This window comes from Netta rufina (assembly GCF_964035555.1).
Source record: "Netta rufina genome assembly, chromosome: 14".
Lineage (NCBI taxonomy): Eukaryota > Metazoa > Chordata > Aves > Anseriformes > Anatidae > Netta > Netta rufina.
The window spans coordinates 20,245,198-20,259,951 of record NC_140137.1 but is presented as its reverse complement, the minus strand read 5'-3'; the positions used below and the strand labels follow the sequence as shown (position 1 = coordinate 20,259,951).

Sequence of the window (14,754 nt, the reverse complement as noted above, 5' to 3'; positions counted from 1 at the left end):
TCAATTAAACTAGCTCACTGCATAAGTGTTTGGAGTGTGTCTAAACAGAGACTTCTTGTTACTAAAAATTCATGAGAGAATAAGAGCAAGAACTATTTGCTCTGACTGTATTTTATTTCTCCCAAAAAAGACTTCAAATTGAAAAAAAAAAAAAAAGCCACAAGATTTTTGCCCCTTCTTCCTTATTTGTGATACAAGAATTTGCCTCCAAAGGAAAACACCCATTGATATAATGTGGATAAAAATTAAGACAAGAATATGACCTGAATACAACTTGGGAACTGGGGGGCAGGAGGTAATTTCTTCCTACTTCAAAACTTATCATACACTTAGCTTTTCACAAACAACATACTTTCCTGGTTTACACTCTTTAAAATAAATGATCCCCCCACCTGCACCTTTCTGTCTTTCTTTCCAATCTCGTCAAACAGATGAGTAGGTACAGTATTTACACTCTACTGGAGTGGAAAGACTCATTTATTTGTGTGTTACAGGATATCAAAGCAACTCTAGAACAAAATACTCTTTCAGTGCAGTGGGAAACAAAGAAGCTACAACTTCCAGGCTCAAACAGCTTAAGTGTCTTTAGTTCGGCACTGGAATGGGTAGCCCAGGGAGGCAGCAGAATCACTGTCCCTGCAGGCGTTTAAGGAAAGATTGGACCTGGCACTTAGGGACATGATTTAGTGGGTGATACTGATAGTGGGGGATGGTTGGACCAGATGATCTTGGAGGTCTTTTCCAACCTGAATGATTCTATGATTCTAAGTGGATCCTTATAATCAGGATTTCAAAACATGCTTAAGGCAGATACTGGATTAGAAAAATTCTTGTTCATATTTTCAAACACAACCATTAATGGTCTAAGGAATTTTGCCTGGTATAAAGCTGTATTAAAGTACCTTTTTCTTTCAGTTCTTGGGGTTTTTCCCACGTTGACTCCAAAGTCCTGTTGTTGTAATAGTAAGTCTTTCCATCTGCTGTTTTATACTCTGTCCACTCAGAGACTGCTGTTGCTCCAGCCAATGTGGCAGGTGAAGCGGCAATAGCAACCTGAGGATGGATCATAGGTACAATGGGAGGTGCCATTCCTGGCAAGACACCTATATAAAGAACAAACAAAAAAAGAGAAAAGAAAAAAGGGAAAGGAAACAGAACAGTAAATGACAATGAAATACCCAAGAACAAAAACCTAGCACTTTACTGACTTACTTTACAAAGTACATAAAAATTATTTTGAAAATGAAATTCGAAAGCAAGGCATAGTTACTGAACTTCCTTCCTACATTTTCTGATCAGTAATGCCTGTGTTACCAAGAAAAACAGATAAATAAATTTTTAATTAATTTCCAATTCTACACAGAACAAAGCCTGTTAGTTTTTAGACATTTCCTTTAACACTTCAAAATGAAGCATTATGCTAAGAAACACATCTTTCTTATTTCTCTGTAGCAAGTTATAATTAAACAGTGGAATAATTCTGTCATTTTAACATACTCCTAATGCTTTTGTGTAAAAAAAGAAAAAATAAGTAATAACAACAATGTTGGTTTGAATTTCAGCCATACAATACAATACGGATCAGAACTCTGGTATATCTTAAACCCTGACTTAAAAATTAACATAAATTTAGAGCCTTGGATGAAAAAGAAATAAGAATTAAATTATTTCAGATTGTGATGGTTTTGTTTAGTATTGAAGACTGGAAAAAACATTTTATTCACATCCTAAAGCAAAATGCCAAGCAGATATGCAAAGGTAAAAAAGTCAAAATGCTACGTTATTCTGCTAATGCTCTGTTTATCCCAACAAAATGGATATACTGAAAGTATTTTGAATGACAACTTCTATAGAAGTGAATTGGATACGACTAGCATCACAAGATCATAGTTTTGAGCTTTCACCATTTGCATGAAAAAGTTTCATTTTAAATAAGGGGAAAAAGTACACATTACACATTGCCATAAACTAACTTCAGTAAATGGCATTTCTTAAATGCATAATATGAAAAATTAAAAATTTATACTAAGACACGTACACGCACACCAACATGCAAGCACAATCATGTCACTATACATGTGGAAGTCAGAAAAACAAAAATCCACACACAAGAAACTAATAACTAAGAGGTATGGGCATGAAGAGGTTCACAATTATTACAGAACTCAGTGATTACAGAAAAATGTACTGGATTTTTTTTGTATAAAAATAAGCTACCACTAACAGTTAATTGGGAAAATTGTTTCCTGACCAAATACGATATTTGCATTTATACTGGTCTTGAAAGTAAAGTATAGATATTCAATTAATTGGGGGAAGCAAATAAATAAATAAAAAATAAACAACAACATTCACTACCATGCCAACTTACAGACAAAACGAACTAAGATGGTTTTGAAAATTACCGGTCTTGGTGGTAGCGACTGTCTTTACATACGGGCAGCTGACTATTTGCATCATTGCTACACCTGTAAAATGGATAAGCAAGCATGTTGGAAAGCTGCCATTGTACGTCAGCTACCACTGGGAGTCTGGGTGCTACAGATTTCCTGCTACAATTTGGAATGCCATTTTCAGCTGGCAAAAAAGAAAGCCTCTTAGACAAGAAAATGTGAATTATCTGTGCTCCAGAATTTTATGCCAGATCAAATTTAAAACTGATTTTAAGCTGCAGCAACAGTTTCTGCCTACATTAAGCCATCTGTTTAGCAATTACTGGGATGCTGCTTAAAAAAAAAAAAAAAAAAGAAAAAACAACAAAAAACCCACCACGATGTTTGAATGACGACTCAGGGGTTTAAGTTCATCCTAGGCAAGGTAGCACCATGGAAGATTATGCTAATGGAGATGTTCTCCACTGACAGCATCTGCTCAGACAGATCCATCAGAGCAGCAGCAAAGTGAAACCGACTGTCTTTGCTTCTTTCAGTCTGCTGCTGCATTTAGGAAGTAGTAGCCAGAGGAGGACAGATTTAAACTAGTCGGACTAGCAGGGAGTGGTGGGATGAAATCCAAGTCCAACCCAGAGGAAAAGGTGAGGTGATGAAGGTCATTAAGGAAAGGCTGGAGGTAGAAGAAGGGGAGGGGGGAGTAATAAAAGCCATGAAGCCACGTACAGAGGTACACAAAGCTGCACTAGGTCAGTGGCAGCAAATATTTCCTTCATTTTTTGTTACCTAGAATGTCATGAGCTGAAAATGCTCTGAAAACAGCATTAGTTCTCCAAAGCCATCATGCACTGTTCTGCTCTCCAGCTGTGACACAGGCCACAAAGGGGAAAGCATCTAATCCTCTTCAATTAGATGAAAAATTCATTAGGAAATTAGACAGGTGTAAGGGGAATGCATTTCCAAAAACCTTCATGTTAGGGTACAGAAGGAAGCTGCACAAGTTTTCTCTACATTGGTCCAGTTTTGACACTTGGAAACTGAAACACATCAGAAGCTTCTCCCTAAACTATTTCAATTCCATCACATGAGGTTGGAAATCCTCCAGCACAAAGTGAAATTAAACCCCTGTGTTTATAACAAATGTAACTTCTATTTTTCTTCATTAGAGATGTAGTATCAAAAGTGTACTAAAAATATTGCCAATTTATTTCAAAAATATTTGCGAAAAGATAGAATTGTAATGTTAATTGTAATGTTCTTTACTAATTACTTCAATGAAAGAATCCAAAACAAGTTTTATAAAAAAAGTATGACTTGAGACACAAAAACAATGACTCAAACAGCACTGAATGAAGCATTTCTCTAAATCTGGGAGGAGAGTCACCTTATGTACTCAAAAATTCGTTTTGTTAAGGAAGTTACAGCATGTCTTAGAAGTGGGTCAGTATAAACAGCGCCATCTGCGGGACTGCTGAGATTCGAGATACCACAGCGCAGATACGACTTGCAAATACCCAAGCTGTTTCCTCTGCCAAGTTCATTTTCAAACACACAGCTAACTTTTAACATATGAATTAAGAGAAAGCAGACTTACTTTTTAAGATCTGAGATTACGAGATATCACTAATCAACTCTTCCATTGCTCCGTCTTACTACAGCACAATACAGAGATTAACTTTGCAATCACATGACAATGGCATTCATCAACTGTCCCTGTAACTTAAAAGCAATCCAGCTGATTTTATATGAACTGCTGAAAGTCCCAAACATCTATACATTAAAAACTTTGTAAGCCTTTTTGAATTCACCTTTCACTGCCTTGAACTCATTTTGACTTCTCTTTAAACTTTTTTGTTTGTTTGTTTTATGGGGGTTGTAAACCATTACAATCAACTCAGGCTAGAGCTAGCTGAAAGGAGTAAAATTATTTTATTCTGTAATCAGACAAAATAACAAATTAGACTCATCAGCAGAAACATGCTCTTTTCTGCTGGGTATCCCTCCCGTGTGTTATGGGTTCAACCCCGAAGGCTCATCTCACCACGAGAACAGGAGAGGCCACATCTGCACTTACTACCCCTGAAGCTCTGAAAGACTCGTTTTCAAGTAAGAGTCTAAGGAGGAGGTGACTGACACTCTTCCTCTGTCTTTCCTTCTGCACTCGATAAATTCTTTGACTGAGAACTTACAAAAAAAAAAATCAACCAACCACACAGCCCAGGGTGTCCATTTTCAGTGGTGCTCACCTCTGCCAGTTTAACCATTCGCATTTTACCAGACAGTTCACAGCTAAGTAGGTGGTTGTATCTTTCCAAGATGCATAAGAACCCTCCGCACTACTCTGATTCTTTGCTGACAGCGTCAGAAACTGCAGGTAAGAGCAGTCAGCTGGCCACTTCTAAGGCTTAGCCATTTCTCTTGTTCTCCCAGACCTCACAAATACACAGACAGCAGAATTCTCCCCACATTCTTTACTCATTTTTCACCCCACCTTGAATGACGTTCAGAATGTTTATCTGTCCTTAAACAAGGAGCACTACGCTGTGATTGCCTTTTCAAGTGTACTACAGCTGCAAAAGCTTTGCCCAGTTATTTGAAAATGCAATATGCTTCTAGAAGAAACAACTAAAAGTTGGTTCTCTCTTCTAGTCTCTCTTAAAATAAATGCTTTTTATTCCACATATTTTCTACCTGATGGGTAAAACGAATACCCCTTTGAACTATTTTGGTGCTTTTATCTTTTTATCAAAGAGGATATAAGGAGTGTTCTAAAGCATTTTTTTTCATCTAATTAATTAAATGGGAGGTTAAAGCCACCCATCGTACGTACTGCATCTAGGCACTGAGTGGACAGCAGGAAAGAAGTCACCTCCCTCAGCCTGTAAAGAGCAAAAGATGCCAGGAGGCAGCTCAGAGCTGCTTCTTTGTAATTCTTCTTCAGAAACTAACTTGTATCCAACCCAACTGCAGTCTCAAGGCTTTCCTTGCAAGGGAAAACCACCAGCTCTCAAGTATTTAATTATACCACTACCCACTGAAACAGAAGCAACAGGAACTGTATCCATGAGAACTGGATCGTTTAAGCACGGAGTGGTTTGCAGGACCAACTAAGACCTGTTCAGTGGTTACAAAGAGCAGGTCGAGTCCAAAATTGTGCCAGCCTAAAATATCTCCTTCAGTATCTAACCAAATGTCTTTATCAAAACTTGATAAAATATAACTAAGCCAGGCACCAGAGGGCTCCCACCTATGATTCTGTCCCAATGGTCTTTACATCTGAAGCTTACGGATTGCACCCTGGCATCCTGAATGCCTAAATTTAACTGCCCTCTGGTTAAAGCTCAACATCTTGCTTAGACATTCAGCACCACGCTTAATAGTTGCAGAATAAAGGAACTGCAAACACCCAACATCACTCCAGGGCAACGCATTTGAATGGTAATTTTTCCTGCTCTTAAATTATTTTCATCTGACTTTCTTCGGCTATAATCCGTGTCCTAATCTAGAATAAGCCCAAGACTCGAGGTCTATACCAAACAAGCTGAAAAAAGTTGAATTGATAATGCAACTGGTAAAATACAGAGCTACAGTTTTCTCAGTCACTTATAGATTCTGGCCAAAGCTCACTTTTTTTTTTTTTAAATAGGATGATAAGATAGACACATGCCGTAAGACTAGGAAGTGTTTAGTGCAATTGTTGTATTTCCAATCATATAAAAGATAAAGGGTTACATGTTTAAATGTAGCTATTTTCTGATACAGATATCAAAGAATTCAAGTCAAAAATTTCATTTTCATTGTTAATTAAAAAGTCTGTCTGCTAACCCTGAATTCTTTCAAAAACATTCTAAGTGGAGAGGATTCAGGCAAGTTCCATACACAGTGGACACATGAGTGCAAACAAATTGACAACATGGACATGTAGCGGACAAGACAATTACAGTTCGCCAATTTACCTGGAAGTGGAATAGGCATGCCAGGAAGGGGGACACGAAATGGAGGTACCATTACTGGTGGAAAAGCAGGAATTGCTGCAGTTGGTTGAGGTACTGCATGAGGAACTGCAGGAGGCAATGTCTGTGGGACTGGCTGGGGTACAGTCTGCACAGGTGTAGCAGAAGGAGCAGAGGTTGAAACACTGACTGATGGTGTGGCAACTGAAACACCCGAACTCGGGGTCTGGTCTTGTGTGGTAGGTGCTGATAAAAAAAAAAAAAAAAATACAAAGAACACCTTGTATCTTAGGTACTACAATATATTGGCTGCAAACATACTGGCTCTCTGTTTCCCAACAGATGTCACATAAGCAGATACGCTTAGATAAAATCAACAGGAAGACTCTTGGAGAGAAAAAAGCCTTTGCCTTCTCTGTAACACTAGGTATTTACAAAGAAAGTCAATTTCAAGTTTTACTTTGTAAACACTCTTTATTCCTAACAAGTCTCCATAGTAGTGCCAAAAGTATAGCAAAGGACAAACAGAGCTTGCTTAGTAAATAAATTAAATTCTTCTCTGTGTCCCTGTTCAGAAGAATAAAAGGGAACATTACAGAGTTTGGAAAACGTGTTCATTCTTACACTGAACGGACAAAGGTGGTTTGTTTTTAAACAAGCATAACGACCGCAGCATGTGCATGACGGTCTAAAACTGTGCTTATGAATGCGTGATCCAAGAATGGAAAAGTATCCATTTAAAATGTGTAATTAAACATGGAAAAGCAAAGCACTTTTTTGTTCAGAAGCTGCAAGAATTTTCTTGGTCTCCAGTGCCTCCCAGTGGAAAAACACAATACCACAATTCAATTCCGCAATCCCAGTGGCACGGCTGAAATTAACATTTAACCAGGAATAGTGCTACACATCAAAGCACTGGCAAAACGGAAACTAGAGATCCAAGTGACTGATCTTACAAATCGGTACTCCAAAGGTTTGGTGGAGAAGAGGAGCTGTTGAAAAAATGAGTTAACCAAAAAAAAAACAACCACCAAACCCACCAGCTCACTAACACCTCACACATAGGCACACTGTCTCTGTCTCCGTTATCTAATGACGACCAGAAACATTCCCAGTAAGACCCAGTGTTAAGGTATTTAGATAAAGATTTTGGGCCTGTTGTTAAGTGTTTCAGGACAGGTGAAAGTTCTTAGCACTGCCTACAATTTAGGGAAACAGAGTCAACAGTCAGTATGTCATTTCTTCTAAGTCCTGTGTCAAACCAGTACCAGACAACAGCGAAGCTTAGCTAGAAGCTCCAGCCTTTTACAAGCCGGGCCTGAGAGTTGTAAAATTATTTTAAATCATAAAATTTTATCACCTAGCTATAGACACCAACAGTAACAGTTCTGGAAAGCAAAGACAAAGTTTAGCAGGTAGCACAGGCAGAAGTAGAGCAGACTCTTAGCGTTTCACATTAGGAAATTTTGTTTCAGAGAACGTGCATAAACAAAGTGCTATTGCAAAAGCAGGAGTAGTTCTCAGAAACCTAGGCTAGCACCTTCCACCTGCTTCTTGTTACTCATCAAAATGGTTAGAGTTGGTGACACCAGACCATATTGCAACAAAGCAACTGAACACGGTATTAAGTTCTCCTTCTCTCCTGGTTTCAGTTAGGACAGAATTAATTTCCCTCCTAGTAGCTGGTAGAATGCTATGTTTTGGCTTAGGATGAGAAGAGTGCTGATAACACCCCGATGTTTTAGTTGTTGCAGAGCAGCGCTTACACCAAGCCAAGGACGTCTCAGCTTCTCGCTCTGTCCTGCCAACAGGCAGGCTGGGGGTGCAGTAAGAGCTGGGAGGGGACAGACCCGGGACAGCTGACCCAAACTGGCCAAAGGGGTATTCCATCCTGTCTGGGGTCATGCTGAACAATATACAGGGGTGGCTAGCCAGGGTGGGGGGGCGGCTGCTCGGGGATAGGCTGGGCATCGGTCAGCGGGTGGTGAGCAATTGCATTGTGCATCACTTGTTTGTACACATTATTAGTAGTACTATTAGCATCATTATTATTATTGTTGTTGTTATTATTTTTCTGTCTTAATAAACTGTCTTTATCTCAACTCACAGGCTTCACTTTCCCGTTTCTCTCCCCCATCCCAGAGAGGGAGGGGGGAGGGTGAGCGAACGGCTGCGTGGTGTGTAGCTGCCGGCCGGGTTAAACCACAACACCTTCAAATTAAAGCCATTGAATGCCTTGAGCCATACAAAGTATTTGCTGCTCTAACGATCTGTCTGCCCTCCAGTGCTAACTGGAAGCACAATGTACAGGTTACCTGAATTTGACTCCCTTTCATTTGGGAGGAACTGTAAATTAAGCTTGGCTTGGCTCACCTGCTACAGAAAAATGGTGAAGTAACTGGAGGGGAGGAACATATCCACTACAGCTGGAGATCGAACAGGTCAGCAACGGCTTGTCTCCTCACACTCTTTGGCCTGACCACTGTACACACTTCTGCCAGCACAGCTACGGTCACCAAGACCATCAAACAACAGCACGCCACACCAACGTACGTGTTGTGCTTTCAGAAGCCCGGCACAGGCAGTAACCCTGCCCAAAGCTTTGGGTGGTAGGCACGCCTTGCTTTGTCCATGCTAGGTGATTTTTATTTATTTTTTTCCTGAATTGTTTGCTTGTGACACACTCCAGCAAATAGATTTCTACTACATAAAATACAGCTCTGCGTAGATGCTCTGCACTACAGGCACTTGTTAGCACACAGATGCCAATCAACCTACATGACAAATCAACTGTTTGCACGTAGATGCATTACGTCCACGCTGCATAAATTCAGTCCCCATTCTCTTGAGGTTCCCTCAGTTGGAAAATCTTTGGAAGCAAAGACTCAGCCCATGTAAACAGCAGTAATTTTCAGATTATTCAAAAGTAATCAGTGAATAATTATGGGTCTAAGGACTTTCTTTTTCCTATTTTTATGCAACTCTAAAAAAATGGGAACTTATGAGGTTTACTCTGAAAACTTCTAGCAACAAAAATAAGACATCAGAAGCAGCTCAGTTCTGCAATCAACCAATTCTATGCAGTCCAGAAGCAGCGCTGGAAGATTTCCTCTAAAAGCAACAAATGCAATTTTGGAAACAGAGGAAATTTGGTGCAAGTGCAATTCCTACCTCAAATTAACTTTTGTGAGACACTTATAAGATCGGTTTAGCTTTAACTAAAGTCAAAAGGAAATGGACGTATAACAGCTTGGAGATGATAACAGCAGGAAAAAACACAAAGACCTAAAGGAAAAGGGCTGCATACTGACTAGCGATTTATCTACCCGAATACAGTACTGGTCTCCTGAAGAAAAAAGTTCACATGCAAGGGTCTTCCGGATTAAATGCTGTACTTTAAAAACATATTCTACTTTACGGAGCAATTGCTTCCTTCTGGATATTAAGTTTTTGCTGCAGCGACTCCCCAGAGCAGCATCCCCAGTGCTGCAAAGCTTGAGAACCCCCGAGGTACTCACTGGAAATCGTCTGTGAAACTGACGTGGCTGTGGTTGTGGTGGAGGTTGTGGAGGACTGAGTACTCGAGGACGTTGACGGCGATGCTGCAGACGCAGGACTGCTGGTGGTTGGCGTGGAGGCACCTACTGCTTGGGCCTGAGCCTGGGCCTGGGCCGCCAACATCGGCGTCAGCTCCGACTGCTGGATAACTTTGACCCCATCTGGCTTAGTCCACGCAGACTCACGTGTACGTGCATTATAGAAATAGACCTGCAATTGAAGAGCACCGCCATCAAACAACCGTTTTTCTGGAGGGGAAGCACTCATAAAGTGGTGTAACTGCTGCCACTCTAAGCACAGGTAAGTCCTACTACTGAGAGGATCAATGAGAGTATAGGACAACCGCACAATCGTTTTTGAAAGATCCGGAGCCTCCGTGTGCAGGACCATCTGACAACATCTTTACAGCAGCAGCAGACACATCTCTCTGTTGTTTCTGGTATTCATCTTACCTTGCCATCTGGAGTTTTGTTTTCTACCCAAATCTCTTCCGCTGGGGGCATTGCTGGTGTTCCAGGGGCAGTGACAGGCGGCATCCCCGGAGGGAACATCATTCCAGGAGGTGGGGGCATGCTACCCATGGGAGGAGGCATGAATGGTGGTCTCTGAAGACATATAATAAATAATAATAGTGAAATATGATACATGATTTTCAGGCAGGGTTTTCCCTTATTAAAGCACCAACACACATTACAGCTATGGTAAGGCTACCTCCACCAGCCTGGACAGCTCCTCTGACCGCTAATGCTATCGCTTCAGAGCACGCGCTCCCTGACAAACCACCACCTAGGGCAGCTGTGGGAAGCGCTTCGCACCTGAGATGTTAACATGAATGCAAAGCAACAGAAAAGAGTGGCAGGAAAAAAAGTGGGGAGAAAGAAAACTCCTCTCACAAAAAGGAGAAAATATCCTAATGCATGAAAGGAAGAATGGGAACTGTCCCTGGGAACTGCTGCTCAGATGTCCCCAGCAGTTTTCCTGCAGTACCCCAAGCAGTCACAGTGACTCTCCCAGTGAAGAGACACAGAGACATTAAATCACACACAAGCACCCTATGTATTAGCAGAGCAGAGCAGCAGATTTCATCCAATCCATTCTACTTCTCAGTTATCCTTTAAGTAAAATACTGACTAGTGCTAATTCAAAAAAAAATAAATAAATTACATCTTCACTAATGCATCACCAGAAGTTCAGAAGTGCCCCACACATCACTGTTGCACACGAACCTGTTTTCCAGATAAAGGTACGTTGAGTTCGTTTATTTCACCTGTTCATTTAGACTGTTCTGAAATTTCCTGTGCACATTTCTCCTTGGGGAATCACTCCAGTTTTAACTGGATTTATGATTCAAAAGATTTCCTCTTGAGAAAGGCAATACCAAGACAGCCCGCTGTAAAAAGCTTCTAACTCTACATTCATAACTGACTCCAAGCTGCACCCGTGCACTGAGAATCTGAGTCCTGCCCTTTGTGGTTTTCAGCATGTGCCGTGTCCTTGGTTTCTGTTTGTGCTTGGTTTCTTTTGGAAGTTCCCCTGAGATCAGCGTTTCTGCTGGAAGACTGAGATCTTGAACTGCTTTTTAAACTCACGTGCTGACTCCGAGTCTTACTGAGCACTGTCCTACCAGTTATAAAGGAAGTCAAGAACACGTGGACAATTAAAAACAAACAAAAAAAGCCGTTTAGGTAACACCAGCCTTTCACTCCTTCCTTCCTTGACTACTTCTCCTCTACAGCTCCTCCACCTGGCCGTCGGGTGATCTTTCTCTTTGCTGCTCTACGATCCCCACAAAGAACCCACTTCTTGCCTGCTGTTGCCACTTCCCGGACAACAGAAGTTAGCCCACCCCAGGGCAGTCCAAGAGCAAGGGAAGGGATCCCAGGCGTACGGTCAGGAACCTAGAACACCCCCTCAGCTCCACACACAGCACACCTTCTCCCCTCTTTTCACACCACCACCTTCAGCTCCACGTGCACGGCAGGGCATGAGAACAGGGACACGCTTGGTGCGGGGATTCCCTGCGTGGTAATGAGCTGCAGAGGACACTGGCTGCACGGCAGTGAGACAGTGACCATGTAACAGCTGAGAGCTGAAACACATTCGGAAAATAAATCAAACACATAAGGAGCTGTCAGCAGCTAAGGCTTTGGGCTTCACATGAGCTTTGACCGATTCGTGACACTGGCAGCATCAGGAAGACTTCCCCCTGTTCCGCTGCACGCTCCGATACCTTCACTTGCTCCAGCAGCTCTCAAGGCAGTGAATGGGCACAGCAGCAAGAGGTAAAATGGGATTGCAGAGCACCAGGAGAAAGGTGCAATGGGTGGATAGGGTCTGACATAAACTTAGGCTGAGCATGCAATCGTACCACAGAACAGGGCCCCTGGTGCTAAATGAAAGGAACAGAAAAGACAACACCCAACAAGATAACGGGGCTGTTCTCATCCCTCAAACTTACTGTTCCCATCCTCGGTCCCACAGGACTTTTGTTTACCTGAGAAGGTTTCAGTGAAACTAAAGCTATCTCGCACCTCCCTGAGCAGCCCACGTTCCAGCAACACGCTACGTGCCCAAGGGAAGAGAAAAAACTGCTATGGAAAACATGCTATTTTCTTCCAGAAACGTTGTGCTCACGATGATATCCCCACGCTAAATTAGGCTGCAGTCTGCTGTTGTTTTATTTCAGGTGAAATGCAGCTTAGGGCCTTGTTCCTGCTCTACTGACTTCTTTGCTTCCTTCCCTCCAGCCCCGCCGTTTGCCACACGGTTTGCAGAGTTCCACAGAGAACCCACCTGCACGCAGAGGAATGAGGATAAATGTTCCCGCGGCTCTGAAACACAGGCGAAGCAGGATCCAACATACCAATAAATAACTCACAACACTATTTTCTTTCCATCTTGCCCACATCCATACTTTTCAAAGTAAATTTCACAGCACTAGCATTTACTGCTCAGTTATAAAGAGTGGCTTTGAACCATTTGTTATAAACCACGCAGTATTTTTACCACCTGCAGTCCCGCACGGTGATTACACTGCCGTTAAAACTTTTCATGGGTCACTGACCACATACCTGTTCTCAAAGTTACTGCTCCTCTACCTAACCAGTCCCTCGGTAACCAAAACCACCAACAAACTTCCACAGTGACTACAGGTGTGGTTCAAGCAGGAACTTCAGCGGGATTCAGCTCGATGTAGTGCGGTAGCTCCTCTGTCAGTCTCTGTGATGAGCCATCCCCACTCTGAGCGGCTGTGGCACGATTCAGGTCACCCTACAGGACTGCCGTGCCCTTCACACGCCTGCTCTCTCGAGCTCAGAAGCCTGAGCACAACTGAATCTGCATTGCGCATGGCCACAAGGCACCAACACGAAGCCAGCTTTTAGTAAACGTTCTGGTGGTGAGTTCATCCCAACTGCGTGATTAACTTAGGGTTGCCTTAAGGAACGGAATGCAAATTGCTTTTCTATTACCCTGTGTGTGTGTGAGTGTCATAACACGGCACGAGAGCCTGACGCTTTTGCCATGCCCTGTTTTTTTCACCCATCTCCACGGCTCTCCTCTTTTTATTGCCATTGATGAAAACAAACATAAGAACTCCCAAGTCCCAGCTCACCAGGCCACAGGGCCGCCCACCCCTTCGTTACCTGTAGGTGCGGAGGTCCCATGGGTGGCGGAATCCCTCCTGGAGGAGGCATCGGAGGCATGCTGGGGTCGAAGGGAGGCCGTCCAAACGGGGGCCGCGGTGGCGGCGGGGGCCCTCGCATCATCCCGAAGGGCGGCGGGGGCCTCATGAGGGGCGGCGGGCCCCTCATCACCGCGTTGGGCGGGGGAGCCGGGCCACGGAACCTCAGCGCCTGCTGCTGAGCCATCCTGCGGGCAGGCCGAGACACACAGACACAGACGGACACACGGACACACAGACACAGACACAGACACAGACACGCACACACAGACACAGCTCGCGCCTGCCCGGGGCACGGAGCTGCAGGCCGGGCTCCGACCCGCCAAGCACGCGCCCGGCCCGGCCCGGCCCCTTCCCCTCGCCGCTCCCGGCGCTCCTCCGGCACCACCCCCTCCCCCCCCCCAACCCCCCCGGCTGTGGGCTCCCGGCCCCGGGCCCTGCCCCCCCCCTCCCGCCGGCCCCGGCCCCGGCCCCGTCCCCTCAGCGCGGCCCGCAGAGGCCGGAGGGGCCCGTGCGCAGCGGCTCCCGGCGCCGGGCCGTGCCGTGCCTCAGAGCGGCCCCGCCGCGCACCTGATGTCCCCCCCGAAGCGCTCCGCCGCCGCCTCGCCCTCGCCGCCGCCTCCCCCCGCGCCGCCGCCGCCGCCGCCCCGCTCCGCCATGGCCGCCTCGCAGCGCCGCCGAGCCGCCGCCGCCCCGGCCAGGCCCCGCCGCGCCCCATTGGCCGCGCCGCGCGTCCGTCACGGGGCGCGGGGGCGGGCCCGGCCCGCGATTGGCCGCGGCGCCCGCCGACTTTGAATGGGGGCAGCCAGGCGCGTCCCCATTGGCTGCCGGGGCCGCCCCGCGCCGCCTGCCGAGCGGGGTCGCGCCTCACGTGACCCGAGAGAGGGCCGGAACTGACCTCACGTCAGGCGGAACCAGGCGGAGGAAAAAAAAAAAAAACAAAAAAAGAACGGGAGCTGCGGCCAATCAGCGCGCAGAGCGGGGGATCCCCGCGCGCCAATCAGGCCGCGCGGGCCGCTGTGCGCGGCCAATCACAAAGGTCAGACCGGGAGCGGCCCGCCCCGTGACGTGTCAGTGGGCGGTGCTCGGGCGACAGCCAATGAGAGGGCGCGGCCCGGGGCCGGCCAATGGGGAGGCAGCGCGGGCTCCGCGAGGCCGCCGGGGGGCGCTG

The 14,754-nt window shown here is 45.0% G+C and overlaps 1 protein-coding gene across 4 annotated transcripts in view; it reads right to left on the bottom strand.

Moving 5' to 3' along the window:
- The window catches only part of TCERG1 (transcription elongation regulator 1), a 34,352-nt gene extending 20,065 nt beyond the window's left edge, over positions 1-14,287 (bottom strand). For 2 of the 4 annotated variants that reach the window (XM_084295130.1, XM_084295131.1), the window contains exons 1-7: positions 14,154-14,287; positions 13,546-13,771; positions 10,354-10,506; positions 9,862-10,111; positions 6,347-6,589; positions 2,406-2,468; positions 903-1,103 (exon numbers count right to left, since the gene is read on the bottom strand). In XM_084295130.1, the coding sequence (XP_084151256.1) occupies positions 903-1,103; positions 2,406-2,468; positions 6,347-6,589; positions 9,862-10,111; positions 10,354-10,506; positions 13,546-13,771; positions 14,154-14,242 (1,225 nt within the window). In that variant the 5' untranslated portion in view covers positions 14,243-14,287. The remainder of the gene's footprint in view (positions 1-902; positions 1,104-2,405; positions 2,469-6,346; positions 6,590-9,861; positions 10,112-10,353; positions 10,507-13,545; positions 13,772-14,153) is intronic. The other 2 variants (XM_084295132.1, XM_084295133.1) reach the window with 2 other exon arrangements.
- Between the last annotated feature and the right edge of the window lie 467 nt (positions 14,288-14,754).